The 16,704-nt window shown below is 46.8% G+C and overlaps 1 protein-coding gene across 1 annotated transcript; it reads right to left on the bottom strand.

Annotated features, from left to right (window-relative positions):
• Window positions 9,389-12,083, bottom strand: ADAM20 (ADAM metallopeptidase domain 20). The gene is given in 3 exon segments (XM_005709718.3): window positions 9,389-11,949; window positions 11,951-12,053; window positions 12,056-12,083. Coding segments are annotated over 3 exon segments (2,376 nt in total). The 3' UTR covers window positions 9,389-9,704.

Genomic DNA, 16,704 nt, shown 5'->3' with positions numbered 1-16,704 from the left:
CCCAATGGAAATAAAAGCTGCCACCTGGGCATTTGGGGATCCTTGGATCTGTCACACGAGTGTTATGTCCTTGGTTCTTTGTCTCGTCACAACAAACATTTGGAGCGACGGACCTCGGCGCGTCACAGCTCTCGGGTCTTGGATAAACTGTTATAGCTCTTAGGCAATTCAGTGTTCCAGCTCTATTTTATTTAGAAGATAGCAGGAGAATACATCCTTGAAGCGTGAGGGCATGCCAACCCAAAGACTTGAAGAGAAGAGAGTGGAGGAGCACGCGGGAGAGAGAGAGAGGGAGGGGGGGGAGAGAGAGAGAGAGAGAGAGAGAGAGAGAGAAAGAGCGCATGCACGCAGGAGAGGAAGAGAGAGAGAGAGAGAGAGGGAGGGAGGGAGGGAGGGAGGGAGAGGGAGAGGGAGAGGGAGGGGGAGAGAAAGAGAGAGAGAGAGAGGGAGGGAGGGGAAGGGAGGGAGGGAGGAGGGAGGGGGAGGGAAGGAGGGAGGGAGGGAGGGAGGGGGAGGGAGAAGGGGAGGGGGAGGGAGGGAGGGAGGGGGAGGGAGAAGGAGAGGGGGAGAGAGAGAGAGAGGGAGGGAGAAGGAGAGGGAGAGAGAGGGAGAGAGAGAGAGAGAGAGAGAGAGGAGGGAGGGAGGGAGGGGGAGGGAGAAGGAGAGGGAGAGAGAGAGAGAGAGAAGGAGAGAGGGAGGGAGGGAGGGAGGGAGGGAGGGGGAGGGAGAGGGAGGGAGAGAGAGAGAGAGAGAGAGAGAGAGAGAGAGAGAGAGCGAGGCTTTGGCTCTTCCTTTTATAGGTTTCTCCTCCACCTGGGCCTGCCCTATGCAAATTGGGCTTAGCCAGGAGTGATGTTTGTTCTACCTGAAGTCTTCACTCCGGTCCTCAGACCTTCTTTTGTTCTATTTTCACGGGCTTTTCCCTTCCTCGTCTTTTAGCCACCACCATTTTGGACTCTTTTTCCCTATTCTACCTACCTAACATTCCCCCCTCAAGAGATGGGAGGCCCAATTCTTTGGGAATAGGGGTGTCGAGGTCTTTCTGGCTACTTCCTGCTGAACTGGGGCGGCGAGGGGTATTGGGCCTCCCCCTCTTGCTAGTCTCAAGCCTCAGAGTCCTTATAGCGGTGTCCATCTAAGGGTGTGTGATATTTTCCGTGGTTGGCTGTAGTTTTATATCTCTGTTGAACTGGCACTGCATGTTGTAGCTTGTTGACCTGGGCAGAGACAAAACTGGTTAGACAACTGACAGTACAGGGAATAATCATAAGCATCATCAATGTAGCATAAAAAGGACAGGTAGGGGCATTAGTCATTTTTAAATTCACATCGCCAGGATGGCTCAAGTCCCTCCTTGTTCAGGGATCAGAAGATCTATCTCTTGTCTGTTTTGGAGTACAATCTCTGTCAAGCTGTGTTGGCTGTTTAGAGCTATCCTGAGAAATCTTATGTCCAGAAACCAGATTTTGGGGGTGTTCATTAGAATGGCACTCATTGGTAGTCCTGAACAAGTTTCTGAGATCTCCCAGGGACTCACAGGTGTATTGAGTGTCCTCTACTGTCTTCTTCCATGGCTTGACTTGTGAGTAGTGAATCCAGGAGTCAAGTCCTGGTACCTTGACTGCTGTGGGGGTAGAAAGTATTACAGGGTAGGGGCCCTTCCATGTGGGCTGGAGTTGAGCATTTGGGGACCCATCTTTCCAGACTTTAATTAGGACTTGAGTCCCTGGGGCATATAATGGTGACTCCTTAGAATCTTTTGGGTCCTGGTTTATACCCCACAAGCGTATATCCTGTTGGAATTGCCCAATGGCCATGGTATAAGACTGGAGGGTCTGAACCTCTCGATCTAGGAAGAGGTCACTGACATAAACAAAAGGTCTCCCATATAGCATCTCATAAGGACCAAGACCAGCCTGTTCCTTAGGGGCAATGTGGGTGCAGAGGAGAGCTATTGGTAAAGCCTCCTTCCATCCCAGGGAGGTTTCCTGGGTTATCTTTTTTCATAGCTGATTTTAAGAATTGATTGGCTCTTTCTACTTTTCCCGAAGATTGAGGCCTCCAGGCACAATGGAGATAATAAGTAATGCCCAACGCTTTTGAGACCCCTTGGTTTGACCTTGGAAGTAAATGATGTCCCATTGTCACTTTGTAATGACCCGGGCAGACCAAATCTTGGAATGATTTCGTGGAGCAGTTTTTTTACCACTTCCTCAGCCTTCTCAGTCCGGGTGGGAAAGCCTTCAATTCATCCTGTGAATGTATCTATCATGACTAATAGGTATTTATACCCTTGAGAAACTGGCATCTGGGTGAAGTCCATCTGCCAGTCCTCTCCTGGGTAGGCTCCACGTCATTGGATGGGCTGGGCCAGCTGGGGTCTTCGAGCTCCTTGGGGGTTGTTTAATTGGCAAGTGGGACAAGAGGAGACCACCTGTCTTATAGCCTGTTCCTCTGAAGGACCTTTCTAGTAATCTTTGGAGGGCCTTTCCTCCTAAATGAGTAGTGGCATGTAAGGAGTTAACCAACTTCCATTGGAGGTTCCCAGGCAGAAAAAGGAGTCCCTCCTTTTGGAACCACCCCATATGATCTTCTTGAAAGCCCTCGCTCTTAGCTTTAAGAGTCTCACCTTCAGTATATGAAGGAGTTTCTGGCAAATTAGTCTGTGGAACTAAGGTGCCAACCCCTATTAGGTCATAGTTCTATAATGCTGCTCTCCTAGCTGCCTGATCAGCTGCTTGGTTCCCTTGTGCCACTTCTGTGCTCCCCTTTTGGTGTCCTTTACAGTGGGAGACTGAAACCTCAGTGGGCAGATGGACTGCCTCCAAGAGTGGAAGAATCTGATCACCATATTTTATTGGGGACCCTCGGGTGGTCAAGTGGCCCCTTTCTTTTCAAATAGCTGCATGTGCATGTAGCACCAGAAAGGCATACTTGGAGTCAGTGTAAATGGCTATTCTTTTTCCTTTTCCCAGCTCCAAAGCTTGAGTCAGGGCTATGAGCTCAGCTAATTGGGCTGAAGTACCTGGTGGCAGAGGCTTAGCCTCTATGGTCTCAAAATTGGAGACTACTGCATACCCGGCTCTTCTTTTTCCATCCAAGACAAAGCTGCTTCCATCAGTGTACCAGATTTCCTCAGGATTGGTCAGAGGATCTTCTGACAATCCCTCTCGGGGTTTTGTCCAGTGGTCCAAGGTTTCTAGACAAGAGTGAAAGGGGAGAGAGCCCTCGGGGGTAGGCAGGAGGGTGGCTGGGTTAAGAACCTCACAAGGGGATATAGTGAGGCCTGGATTTTCCATCAGCATTACTTGCTATCTGAGGATTCTTTGATCAGACATCCATGTATGGCCTCTCCCATTTAGGAGTTGTTTTACTTAGTGGCTGGTAAAAATAGTTAATTTGCCCCCAAAGGAGAGTTTTAAAGCATCTTCTTATCATGATTGCAATAGCTGCAAGATTCTGAAGGCAGGGGGGCCAGCCTTGGGTAGTTGGATCAAGCTTTTTGGATAAGTAAGCTACAGGCTGGGGCTCAGATCCCAACCTTTGAGTTAACACTCCCAAAGCTATTCCCTCTCTTTCATGGACATAAAGTTGGAATGCTTTTTTCCGGGTCTGGCAACCTCAAGGCAGGTGCTCGAGTTAAGGCCTGTTTTAGTGTAGCCTCTGCCTTCTTTTGAGGAGTTCCCCACATCAGTGGGATTGAATCATCTCGTCCCTTTAAGCTTTCATATAAGGGCTGGGCAATTAGACCATAGTTGGGTATCCAGATTCTACAATATCCAGTTAGTCCCAGGAAAGCTTACAATTGTTTTCGAGTCATGGGGGAGGGAAACTGGAGGATTCCTTGTACCCGATCAGAGGACAGCCTCCTGGACCCGTGTGTAATCTGAACTCCCAGGTAAGTGACCTTTGTCTCGACCATCTGTGCCTTAGCATGGGAGACTTTATATCCCCTTTCTGCCAAGAAGTTTAGAACCTGAATTGCATGTTGTTGGGCACGTTTCTCATCTGGAGAGCAGATCAGTAGGTCATCTACGTATTATAATATTTTTCCATTAGGTCCCAGGTCCAGATCTAGGAGATCCCGGCTAAGGGCCTGTCCAAACAGGTGGGGGCTATCTCTGAACCCCTGAGGTAAGACTGTCCAAGTCATCTGTTGGCGTTTTTCTCCTGGGGCCTCCCACTTAAAGGCAAAAAGATATTGGGATTCTTTAGCCAGTGGTATTCAAAAAAATGCATCTTTGAGATCCAAGACTGTAAACTACTTGGCACTGGGTGGGATTTCTCCCAAGATTACATAGGGATTGGGTACTGTGGGATGGAGGGGGACTACAGCTTCACTTATAATCCAGAGATCTTGAACCATTTGCCAGGTTCCATCTTTTTTCTTTACTGAGAGGATTGGGGTGTTACATGGTGAACTGGTGGGGACTAATAGCCCACAAGCAAGGAATTTATTTATTAAAGGCTGTAGTCCCTCCCGAGCCTCTCTTTTGAGAGGGTATTGTTTTTGGTTAGGAAACCGAGTGGGATCTCGGAGGACAATGATGACCGGTTCGGCTTGGTGGGCTTGTCCAGGAATCCCCTGGTCCCACACCTGGGGGTTAATTTTGCCTTTCCATGGTTTTTGGTCCCTCTCTATTGAAGGTGTAATGGGTTGCTCAGTAATAACCAGGAGCTGTAGAGCTCTAGGGGCTGAAAAACTTCCCATCACAAGGGTGGTCCCCAGTTTAGTGAGTATATCTCTTCCCAATAAGGGAGTAGGACACTCAGGGACCACCAGAAACTGGTGGGAAAATATTTGTCCATCCCAGCAACAAAGAAGTGCTCGGGTGAATCTTTTAGTAGTTGCTTTTCCTGTAGCATCCAAAATGGTACACGTTTGAGAGGAGAAGGCTCCGGAGTAGGAGATCAAGACAGAGTAGGTAGCCCGTGTCAAGCAAGAAATTTTCGGACCTACCTGCCACATCCAGTTGCACCCTTGGCTCCAGCCCCGTGATGGTTATCTGTAACAGGCGGGCTGGCTGGAGCGGACTGCTTCAGTCCTCTTGAACCATCATGAGGATAGGCTTGGCACTTGACCTTGAGGCTCTTGGGTCCCAAGGACAGAGTGCCGCCCAATGTCCCAGTTGATGGCATTTGTGGCAAGCCATTCTAGGAGACTTGTCCCGGTTTGGACACTCTTTGGCCCAATGCCCCGCCTGTCTACAGATCAGGCATTTGTCTCGTGCCTTGTCCTTCAAGGACTCGGGGTTTGCCATAGGGCTTCTCTGGAGGGCAGCCAGCATCTGGGCATGCCTTGTCTCTTTCTTTTTCTCCTTCTCCTGGGCCTTGGCCTCCTTCTCCTGTTCTCTGTTATAAAAGGTATTGGTGGCTGTCTGGACCATCTCATCTAAAGAGGCAGCAGGGTCCTGCTGTTGTAGTTGTTGTAACTTAATTCTGATATCTGATGCACATTGGGACAGAAATTTGTCCTTTAAAATCACCTGTCCCTCGTAAGAGTCTAAGTCCAGATTGGTAAAATTTTGGAGGGCCTCTTTCAGCCTTTCCAAAAAGGCAATGGGGTTCTCATTGGGCTCCTGAGTTATTGCTGAGACTGGGCACAGTCCCACAAGTAATAGGCTTCCTTCTGTCTCCATAGGTAGACTTCCTTAGGGGTGAGTCTTTCTGAAGCTTATGCTACCCAGAACTGTTGCAACCTGAGAGCCAGGCATCCCTGGGTCAGGGTGCAGATCCCCAGGCAGGCTGAGGCATGACAGCCTCCTAGAGATCGAATCCCTGGGCAGGTCGAGGTGTGACGGCCTCCCGAGAACTGGGTCTCTGGGCAGGTCGAGGCGTGATGACCTCCTGGGACCCCTGGGACTAGCGGATCCCCGAGCAGGTTGAGGCGTGACAACCTTTCGAGGACCAGATCCTTAGGCAGGTCAAGGTGTGATGACCTCCTGGGACCCCTGGGACTAGCGGATCCCCGAGCAGGTTGAGGCGTGACAACCTTTCGAGGACCAGATCCCTAGGCAGGTCAAGGTGTGATGACCTCCTGGGACCCCTGGGACTAGCGGATCCCTGAGCACGTTGAGGCATGACAACCTTTCAAGGACCAGATCCTTAGCCAGGTCAAGGCGTGATGACCTCCTGGGACCCCCAGAACTAGCGGATCCCTGAGCATGTTGAGGCGTGACAACATTTCAAGGACCTGATCCCTAGGCAGGTCAAGGCGTGATGACCTCCTGGGATCCCCAGACTGGAGTTGGGCATCCCCGGACTGGAGTTGGGCATCCCTAAGGTCTCCAGTGTGACCAGTACTAGGTAGGATTAGAGGGTTGGGTATTATAGAGTATTTCCTTCCCAAGGCCAGCTATTTTGTGGTTGTCTCTCCAGAAGATTGTAGAGGCAACCTTGTGGGTCTGGATCGGGCTCAGGCAAAGAGCATGAAACAGGAGGGAAGGGGGCAGAGCACAACCTTTGAAAGAATGACATAGCACAAAGGGATAATGTAAACCAATTAAAACCAACTGGGTCCAAGCTGAAAAGTAAAATTAAAGTATTTAATCCCCAATCTATAAGCCAACAGACACACCCAGTGGTGGCAGGACAGCTCCAAGGCATGGTCAAAAGAGGGAGGAGTGGGTGGTTCCCCAATGGTAGGGATGATCCTCCCACTCATTAGCATATGAATTCCACCCCCTCACAAAACCTAGCCAGGCCTAATTCTGGGGCCCAGCCCTTGCCCTCGGCAATGGTTCACACCCTGAAGAGTGGCTTCTCTCTGGATCCTAAGGAATCCACCTCTTATCACTTTGTCTCTCAATTAATTTTTGCAATGAGACATCAAGGCCTGAGTTACATTAGTTTTGGCCGAGCTTGAGTCCCAGGAGAGAGGTGAAGGACAGGAGGAAAAAGCAATGGGAAAAACGTGCCAAGGAATCCCCTTCATAGCCCACCGGAAAATTTGCTAAATATCTGACTGGTGCTCACAATTTCATTAGTCTGATCCTTTGCACAGAGATGAGAAAGGACAGAAGAACCCCCACTGGCTTGTGTAACAGCTACTGGGGCTCAGCAGATAGTGCCTTTGGGACATGCTGAGGAGTAGCCTCTCCAGAGTCCTTCAGTTGTGCCCCCTGCCACCTGCCTGTTCGCAGGAGGTTTGAGGGAACAAGAAACAAGAGATTGTAAAGGAATTAAGATTTCGTTGGGCATGTCCCTCCAGCGAGGACCTCTTACCTTAACCAGTGGTCTTCTGGGATCTGAGACTGGGCCACGTGAGCTTTCTGCCGAGTTTGTTTTTCGCTGTCCCGGTTTCCAGCACGATGGGCCTTCCCATGCTGGGTTTCTTTGCCTTCCGCTTCTAGCATGGGAGCTTCACTGAGTTGGGCTCCTGCTGTGCTTGGCCTCTTTCCACGCGGAGGTTGTTTCAGCCTGGTTACATCTGAGTCACGGCACCATAGATGTCACGCGAGTGTTATGTTCCTCGGTTCTTTGTCTCGTCACAACAAACATTTGGAGCAACGGACATTAAAGCCCTCGGCGCGTCACAGCTCTCGGGTCTTGGACAAACTGTGTTATAGCTCTTGGGCAAATCAGTGTTACAGCTCTGTTTTATTTAGAAGATAGCAGGAGAATACATCCTTGAAGCGTGAGGGCATGCCAACCCAAAGACTTGAAGAGAAGAGAGTGGAGGAGCACGTGGGAGAGAGAGGAAGAGAGAGGAAGAGAGAGAGAGAGAGGGAGGGAGGGAGGGAGGGGGAGGGAGGGAGGGAGGGAGGGAGGGAGGGAGGGAGGGAGGGAGGGAGGGAGGGGGGAGGGGAGGGAGGGAGGGAGGGAGGGAGGGAGGGGGAAGGAGGGAGGGAGGGAGGGAGAGAGAGCAAGGCTTTGGCTCTTCCTTTTATATGTTTCTCCTCCACCTGGGCCTGCCCTATGCAAATTGGGCTTAGCCAGGAGTGATGTTTGTTCTACCTGAAGTCTTCACTCTGGTCCTCGGACCTTCTTTTGTTCTATTTTCACGGGCTTTTCCCTTCCTCGTCTTTTAGCCACCGCCATTTTGGACTCTTTTCCCCTATTCTACCTACCTAACAGATCACTGTAGTAGCAAGAAGAGGGCACAGTCTTGACGGGCATAGCTGAGCCTAATCATAGGAGGCAGGGCAGGTGTGTGGAAGCCAGGTGGTCTCAGGTGCCTCTTCTTATCCTCCAGCTCTACTGTGACTGTGACTGGATAGATTCAGCAATCCCAGTCTGAGAAAGGCAACGTGATCAGACGTTCGGGGACCTTAAAGATAAAGACCTGGGTAATAACACAGGGTGAATATCCCATCCAAATCATCAGAATGCTCTCTAGAGATGAGGGAAACCTGAAGGCATAGTGGAGAGAGGCAGTAACAATCAACTTCAGCTCCAAAACCAACACAGTAGTAGGGTCCATGCTTCATCCCACTAACTTCCCTCTTCTGTGGTTCTCCAAAGGCAGAGGTGCCTGCCAGAATCCCGGAGAAGTTGTTTTAAGACATAGAAAGATAAGCTGATCCGAGCAATGTTAAGGTCACACTGTGGAATTTCCAAATCAGCCACCTTCATCCTCCTTCAAGGAAAGTCTTGCTGACCAGCTGCTGAATTATCAGCATAGAGCCTCCAGATATTAGCTCTTTGGGGTCAGCCTAAATTGCCAAGGTGCACGGCCCAGTTCTTAGTCTTCTTGGGGCACCCACATCCAGTGAATGGGCATGGAGAAAGCATGAAGACCTGTCCATTTTAGCCCAATTCAAGACTAGTCTGTCAGATAATATTCATTTCAGAGCTTGCTGCCATGTTGGCCAAGGCTGAAATGGTAGTATTATTTCTCATCTATATAGCTAACTTCCTCCACCCTTTGTCTTTAAACTCTTATTTAGTGTCTGCCCCTGGACAATTCAAACTATCACAATGAACTAACTACTGAAAGCACCTTGCAGCCACAGGGACAAGGGAACAAAAGAAAGATGTTGGTTCATTGAAGTACTGGTGATTTTAGGCGCTCCTCTGCAGAGCAGGGACCAAGACTTCTAAGGAGGGCAAGTGACCAGCTACTGCTGGTGCTCCAGCACTCAGAGGAGAACCACACTGCTAACCCCAGAGCTACAACGGTGACCTCTCAAAGTATCACTGGTCAACTGGTGCTTGTACTTCTAATGAAGAATGAGGGTGGTTCTAACAGAGTCAACAAAACTGGAGTCCAAAACCAAGCTTGGCTACCAAAATGACAGAGTAACTTTTAGCACACAAAAGGGTAAACTCCCTTCGCTCTTCATCCATCATTCCAGGCTACTTTTACTGGCCCCCCTTGGCACAGATCCCCAGAAAAGAGTGGGCAAAACAGAAAGAGGGTATATAGTGGCACATCTTGGACATGACATTTTAAGAGTACAAAGGTGGGAGGATGTTTACAACTGATAGACATTAGCTTACAAATGTGACTGCCATGTCTTTGCTCAGGAAATATAAAGAGATGACTTCCAGAGGGAAAAAATGAACTTTTAATATTGCTTAACACACTGAAGAGTAAGTTAAGAACACGATAGGAATCCTTCAGTGAAATATTACTGCTTATGATCCTGCCATGAGAGATCCTTAAATTTTTCTTGAAGCAGTCAGACATGCCCCTAATGCTCCTCTACTATTTAAAAGGAAAACTAGGGATTTCTTGTTTGTGTGTGAATGAATCAGGAGCCTTAGTCACTTTCTTCTTCCATATCCTCTTCTTCCGTTTCCTCTTCCTTCTTCATTTCTGGCTTTTCCTTTTTATGCTTCTTACAAAGCACAAGGAAGCAACATACAAATAAACAAATCAAAGGAATAAGCCACAGTAACATGTGACTGTTCTCTACCATTTTTGTCTCCTCTACCTGTTCTGCCTCGTCGTCCTCGTCTGCCTCTTCTTCCTCATCTCCTTGGGGATTACCAGGTGGGCCACTACTATTACTACCTCCACTGCCTTCATCCTTGCAGTAGGGAGGTGCCCATCCAGGGTTGCAGTGGCACTCTTGCTTACTATTGCAAACCCCCTTCATGTGGCAGGTCTCGGGCTGACAGGCTTGTGGCTCAGGAACCATACTGACACACCTGCTGTGAACACAGATCTTTTTTTGACCACATATCGTACCATCTTTCACCTGGCCGACATCAGGTATGGACATTCCTATGTGATAGTCGGTGCCCCAGCAAGTGGTGTCATTGACTTGAAACTGATGCACTGTGGAATGTTCCATCAGATTTGGAATTACTTCCACATTTTCACACTGAACTCTCCCACACAGGATATCAGGGACTTCACATTTTATGTACTCTATGTCTCTGATACCACAGTGACCAAATCGATTTCCTTGGGTGTTGATTTCTTTGTAGCAACTCCGAGATGCACTCCTTGCATCTTTGCCAAAAATCTCCCTGCACTGTTCATCATGGTTAGCACAGTTCTTTTTATAGCAATAGGCACTGTCACTACAGGGAATCCCATCCTGCACATATACATCTTCTGGGCACTGATGCGATGCCCCATTGCACCACTCTGGAAGGTCACATGCATTGATCTGTTTTCTGCACAAAGTCCCTGCAGACCTGACCTTGCAGTTTTCGCAGCAAGACCCAAAAGCACAAGCAGCTCCAGGTTTCAGAGTGCAATCCAGCAGACAGCAGTGATCATGTTTACATTGCTGTACGGTTCCACAGTCACACTCCTCTCCTTCTTCGACCACTAGGTTCCCACAATACTTTATCCTAAAGATATTCGCTGGATTTGGAGGAGAGATGAGACAAAATCCATTCCTCATCACATTGTTCCAAAATTCACCATAACTGCAGTTGCTGAATTTACTCGTTACTGCTTTGGCAGGATACATTATGCAAAACTCAAATTCACACACACAAAATTCAGTATCATGCAGCATACCTAAATTATGACCAAGTTCATGGGTAACAATAAGCCCAATATCAAATAAACTATCATCTTCGAAAACAACAATTCCACAATTAAGAGGATTCTGGCATACTCCACCAACATAGGCCAATCCAAGCTGCCTGCCAAAGGATTTCTTTATAAAAAGATGGGCTGCATCATGCGGCAGTCGGTTATCAAGGTTAAAAAACTTCCAAAGAGCAAAATCCTCCAACATTTTTTCCATGTTTTCAGTGGCAATTTGGTTTCCTTCAGTCCAGATTTCAAGCCCAGTTAAAGTTACATCAACTTCCAAAGGGTGATACAGGCTATTTATTACATTGACAACAGTAGCTATCTCAATTTGTACTACTGACACATTGCTTCCCGAGTGAACGAATCGAAGATTGTCCACAACCACTACCAGCTCAAGAAACAGCAAGTGGGTCCACCAGCCTGTGTAAGAACTTTGCTTCAGAGTGAAATTGTGCAACTCCAATTGGCGTGCTATTTCCTCTTCTGTTAACCCACATCTCTTACGTGGGAACTGAGTATCATCGCTGTCTATTCTATACACCCAGTGTTCAAATGTGGCAGAAGACCTAACTGGTTCAATTTCATAAGCAAGATCATTTATCTGTAGTACTCCTCGAAAACCTCCAGAACAGGTACTGAGGGCAACCAGGGACTTGGGAACACCCTCCACATAACCATGATAGTAGCAGTCATCAGGAAGATAAGGCTGGTCCTGGTGCAGGGAACGCTGGTCTGTGTAGGTGAACACTGGGAGGGGTCTGGAAATCAAGAGCTTCTTGACCTTCATGTGGGTGATGTGTCTTTGGCCCCCAAATCGCAGGCTATAGGAGAGCCAGCCTGGAACCTTTGCATTTCTGCCCCAGCCAGTCACCTTCAAGGGGATCACCAACTCTGGGGAAGAGAAGTGCTGGGAGGGCCTGGCCTGACAGTGACCAGAAATGAACAGACACACCCCAAACCAGAGCAGCAGGGGAGTGACTCTGAAGTGTACCAGGGCCTCACCCACTGTCATTATGGAGCCACCTGCTCAGGGCAGAAGAGGGCGGGACATCAGGCACTGCTGGTCTGGCTCCTCCCTCTGAGCTGTTGAGGGTTGCAGGGATGACCTTTATGGATCTGTGTCCTGGAAGAACTGGCCCATCAAAGCTGCAACGCTGAAGTGAAAATAGAAAGAAGATCTAGGATAGGGTGGTTGGGGCAGAGAGGGTAGGGGAGAGAGGGAGAGAAAGAGAGTGATTTCAATTGGGACAAGGCTTGAATCAATAAAATTCCAGAGATTGTCTCATATCTATGTAAGGGCAAGGGATAAGGGAAGAGCAGGTTTTCAGAGAAAGAAATGAAGGAAATTCATCATAGATGGGTAATTGTTGAATCCTGTTTTAATACAAGGACTCATTAATATACTATTCTCTAAGCATGTACACTGGCATGACATTTTTCATATTAAAAAGATTGACATCTGACTCCCAATTTACTCTTCCACCCAAAGTCGACTGGTCCTCTGCTAGCTTCAGTAAGCATGTGGACAGCCCATCCAAAACTCACCATTTTTTGGTTTCTTTATTCAGTTTGCTCCATCGCCCCTTCTCTTCTACAGACATCTTATCTAGCTCCCGTTCTGTTTGAGGTGAGCAGTCAAAGTCAGTCTCACTTAAGGGACTCATTAGTTTTGGAAGTCCCCACCCCCATCCAGACAAAGATGTATTTTATAACACACGCTTATCTGCAGTAAACCCCTGGACATTCCAAGGAAGGCAGCTATGTTGACAGAGTAATAGGAATGAGGCTGTTATTTGGAGACTAGTCAACAACCCAGTTGCCTCTAATCACAGCATGGAAGCAGCAGTCTTCCCTGCACCTAGCCCAGCTGCATCATGTTCTCAATCATAAGAGACTCACCTTGGCTGTGTTTAGATATATCCCATTCTATATTTTACATGCATGGTGAGTTAGCTGAATTCTCTAGAGAACATTAGACTGAAGAATTTAAATCTAGAGTCAGTTCACTAAAAGATTCAGAGATCACAATTTGAATGGACTTATTTCATACCTGTTGAAACACAAATTTTAACTCAAGTAAAAGCCAATTTTCTTCATTTGCTGACTTTCAGTTAAAAGTATCAATAATTTCCTTAACCTTTGAAAACAACAGATTTTAAGAAATTGGAGACACATCAGACATACACTGGTGGCCTGAATATTCTAAACACGGACACAAATGGGGTTGACAGTAGAGCATAAGAATACTCCTGGCATTACGATGTCAAGAACACCTGGATACTCCTAGATACTTTGCCAGAACTAATGGATAGCTCCTGGAAGCCAAGAATACAAGATGAAACTTCTAACAGAAAGCATCTCTGATATAGGTCAAATCCTAATGACCAGATTTCCTTTCCACGTCTCCCTACATGATATCCTTGGTATCTGCTACAGACTTGGGGATATTAAGATGGAAATGTGTGAGGTGAAAGAGGACTATTAGAAACAAAGCATTATAAAGAGGAAAATAACCTATATTATTTCATCAGAAATAGGATGTGGTAACAAGAGAAAATTTCATTGCCAAGGATCTTTAAGTCATACCAGTATTTGTCACTATTGTACCATTAAATACATTGAACTGGTGTCACTCCAAAGCCCTTCCTCTCTGTCATCACCTGCACTTCAAGTAGTGTCAGAATCTTCCTCGGCATCAGTAATTAACTCTTTCTTCTATTCCCAGCAGCTACTTCAACTCCTCAAAACCTCTATCTTACCTTGTCTCCACTCACTCTTGCTACTGCTACTGCTAAGTCACTTCAGTCCTGTCTGACTCTGTGCAATCCCATAGACGGCAGCCCACCAAGCTCTGCCGGCCCTGGGATTCTCCGGGCAAGAACACTAGAGTGGGATGCCATTTCCTTCTCCAATGCATGAAAATGAAAAGTGAATGTGAAAGTGAAGTTGCTCAGTCGTGTCCGACTCTTTGTGACCCCATGGATGGCAGCCTACCAGGCTCCTCCGTCCATGATTTTCCACTCACTCTTAGTCACAGCTAATTCAGGGCTTCTTACACTTAGGTCACAAACCATTCAGGCTCATGAGAAGAATGTAGTGAGCCACAACTAAATTAAACAACAGAAAATATCAGACAGCATCACACCAATCATTTATCACCTCCTACATATCACCTGTCACCACAGAAGCTATTAGCAGAGCTCTGCTGACATAGCTTATACTGATTATCAACTATTTTCTAAGTCCTAACGCTTTGTCTATGGAGCTAGAGATTGGAATCTACAGATGATATTTCCCCATTCTAGCTGGATTCCTGAAAAGTGCTGTCAAGAAAAGCCTGAGAGGGAGAATAAAAAGCAAAAAGGAAGGACAAGGGACTCTTCCTGTTTGCCTGCTGTTACTGTCAGTGACCTTCCCCCTACGCCCAGAATGGTATCTTGCTCTGGTGCTGAGAGTCAGCTACCACATTCCCAGAACCAGCTCCATCAACCCCTACCAAAGGCACCTAGTGTCAGTGCCCCCTCCCCAGAGGGCTCAGAACCAGATGTACAGAGCCATCTTCCAGTACCGTGGACAACCCATACCAGCCAGCCAGTATCTCCTTCTCAGATGTTTCAGGCTATACCACAAAGCTCCCTGATACGGGCTTGAATCACTCCATGAGAGGAGTAACCCTCTGTCTCTGAAATCTGTCAGAGTCCTGGAGGACCTTCTTCCAAGTGCCTAAGGAACCAGTACCAGCTCAATATTACCTAATAGGAAGTACAGCTATCAACTCCACACTGCTTTTCTGAGTTCCTAAATTACCAGCATCGCCTGGGCTTGTAATGCTCTATCTTCTATTGTCCCGGTCCAGACCTATGAGGCCACTGTGAGAGCTTCTAGGTTATGAAAATCTCAATCTCTTCCCTTCATTCCCACAATCTCAGGGGTGCAACTCTCTGTGGTAATTCATACTTCTCTGTACTTCTGTGCTCCCTTTTTACCTTGTCAGCTCTCTAATACCTTTCCAAGAATTCCCTATAGTAATTACTCTTGGTGGATTTTTCTTTTCTGGACTAGATCTTGACAGATACATACAGGACTTGGTACCAAGAGTGCTGCCAAGTGAGACAGATAAAATGGGTCTTTGAGATCGCTTAGGTATGTCCATGGCCTTAACACACTGCTGAACTCCTGTTGAATGGGGGATGGGCTCATAATAACATCACAATTAGTTAAATTTCTACTCAGCATTGATTGTGATGAAGTGCCCTGTTGAAGCAAGTGTGTGGGGGTCCAAGGGAGGGCTGTGATGATGCCTAGAAGTATTTCAAAGACTGAGGGGTGGAATGGGTGTACTAAATTTTAATGGACATTTTGCACAATGAGGCTCAAGGCTCTAAGGTCTCAGCTCAGATTGCTGATAATAGGAGACTTAAAAAAAAAAAAAATCTCTCCTTTAGCCACAGACCCAACTTCAAAGAAAACCAGAATGTAACTGTGGAGTTTCAGAATCACAGCGTAAGTTGAATACTGAGATTTGCCAAGACTGTAGTGGGAAATCTGATTGAGACAAAAAAAAAAAAAAAGTTTGACCTTGATAATGGGATTTCCAGGTGGACTGGATTGGTTCTGAGTATCTAGGTACTCCCAAGATGCCTGACGTTCCTCTACCAGGGAAGATGCCTAGACTTTTCTTGTCTGAAAAGCCTAGCCACCTCTAGCTAGAGACCCTATGATTATCTCAACTGGGGAAATTATCCCACTAACCCATGATGAGATGGCTGGATGGCATCATGGACTCGATGGACGTGAGTCTGAGTGAGCTCTGGGAGATGGTGATGGACAGGGAGGCCTAGGCATGCTGCAATTCATGGGGTCACAAAGAGTCGGACACGACTGAGCAACTGAACTGAACTAAGGGCATGTCTAGTGTCCTCAAGACATACTCCTACTGCCCTTTAATGGCTCTAAATGCAAACCAGAATCTAATTCAATATGCTCCAGAAGAAAAGGTTCTTTCCTCTGAACTGAGAGGAAAGAACTTCTACTCTAAAATAATGACAATAGTTTACTAATTTATATTGACAAGAGAGGAAACAAACCATATTAATAGCAGAAAAGATGAAGTCATTACAGATATAAAGATATATTCAATATGATAAAATTCAGCAGGAGTTTGTATCTACTTAACAAATAGCTTTGAAATATATAAAGCAAACACCAACAGAACAAAAAGGAGAAACAGAAAAATTCAAAATCTACTTGTAGGTGTTAACATACTTTCTTTCACCAACAAATACATCAGACACCCCCCCCCCCAAAAAAAAAAGAGAGTTAAGTAGAAGATTTAAGCAAACTTAATCAAATTAACCTAATTGAAACAGGCTTCCCAGGTGGCCCTAGGGGTAAGAACCCACTTGCTAATACAAAAGACATAAGAGACGTGGTTCAATCCCTTGGTCGGGAAGATCTCCTGGAGGAGGGCATGGCAACCCGCTGCAGTATTTTTGCCTGGAGAATCCCATGAACAGAGAAGACTGGCAGGCTACAGTCCATAGGGTTGCAAAGAGTCAGACAAGACTGAAGCAACTTAGCGCACAAGCACGCACATGATATTTACCAAAACAGACAATATTTACTGTCATAAAGAAAGTCTCAACAAATGCTAAAAATAAAAACTGCTTAACCTTCCTTACTTGCAGAATTAAAATTGTAGAAAGAAGAAAAACAAACTAGAAAATAGTAATTTGCTTCAAAGTGAAAGAACAGCCAAGATC

This window comes from Capra hircus, chromosome 10 (genome assembly GCF_001704415.2).
Source record: "Capra hircus breed San Clemente chromosome 10, ASM170441v1, whole genome shotgun sequence".
NCBI lineage: Eukaryota > Metazoa > Chordata > Mammalia > Artiodactyla > Bovidae > Capra > Capra hircus.
This window is presented reverse-complemented; position numbering and strand designations above follow the sequence as displayed.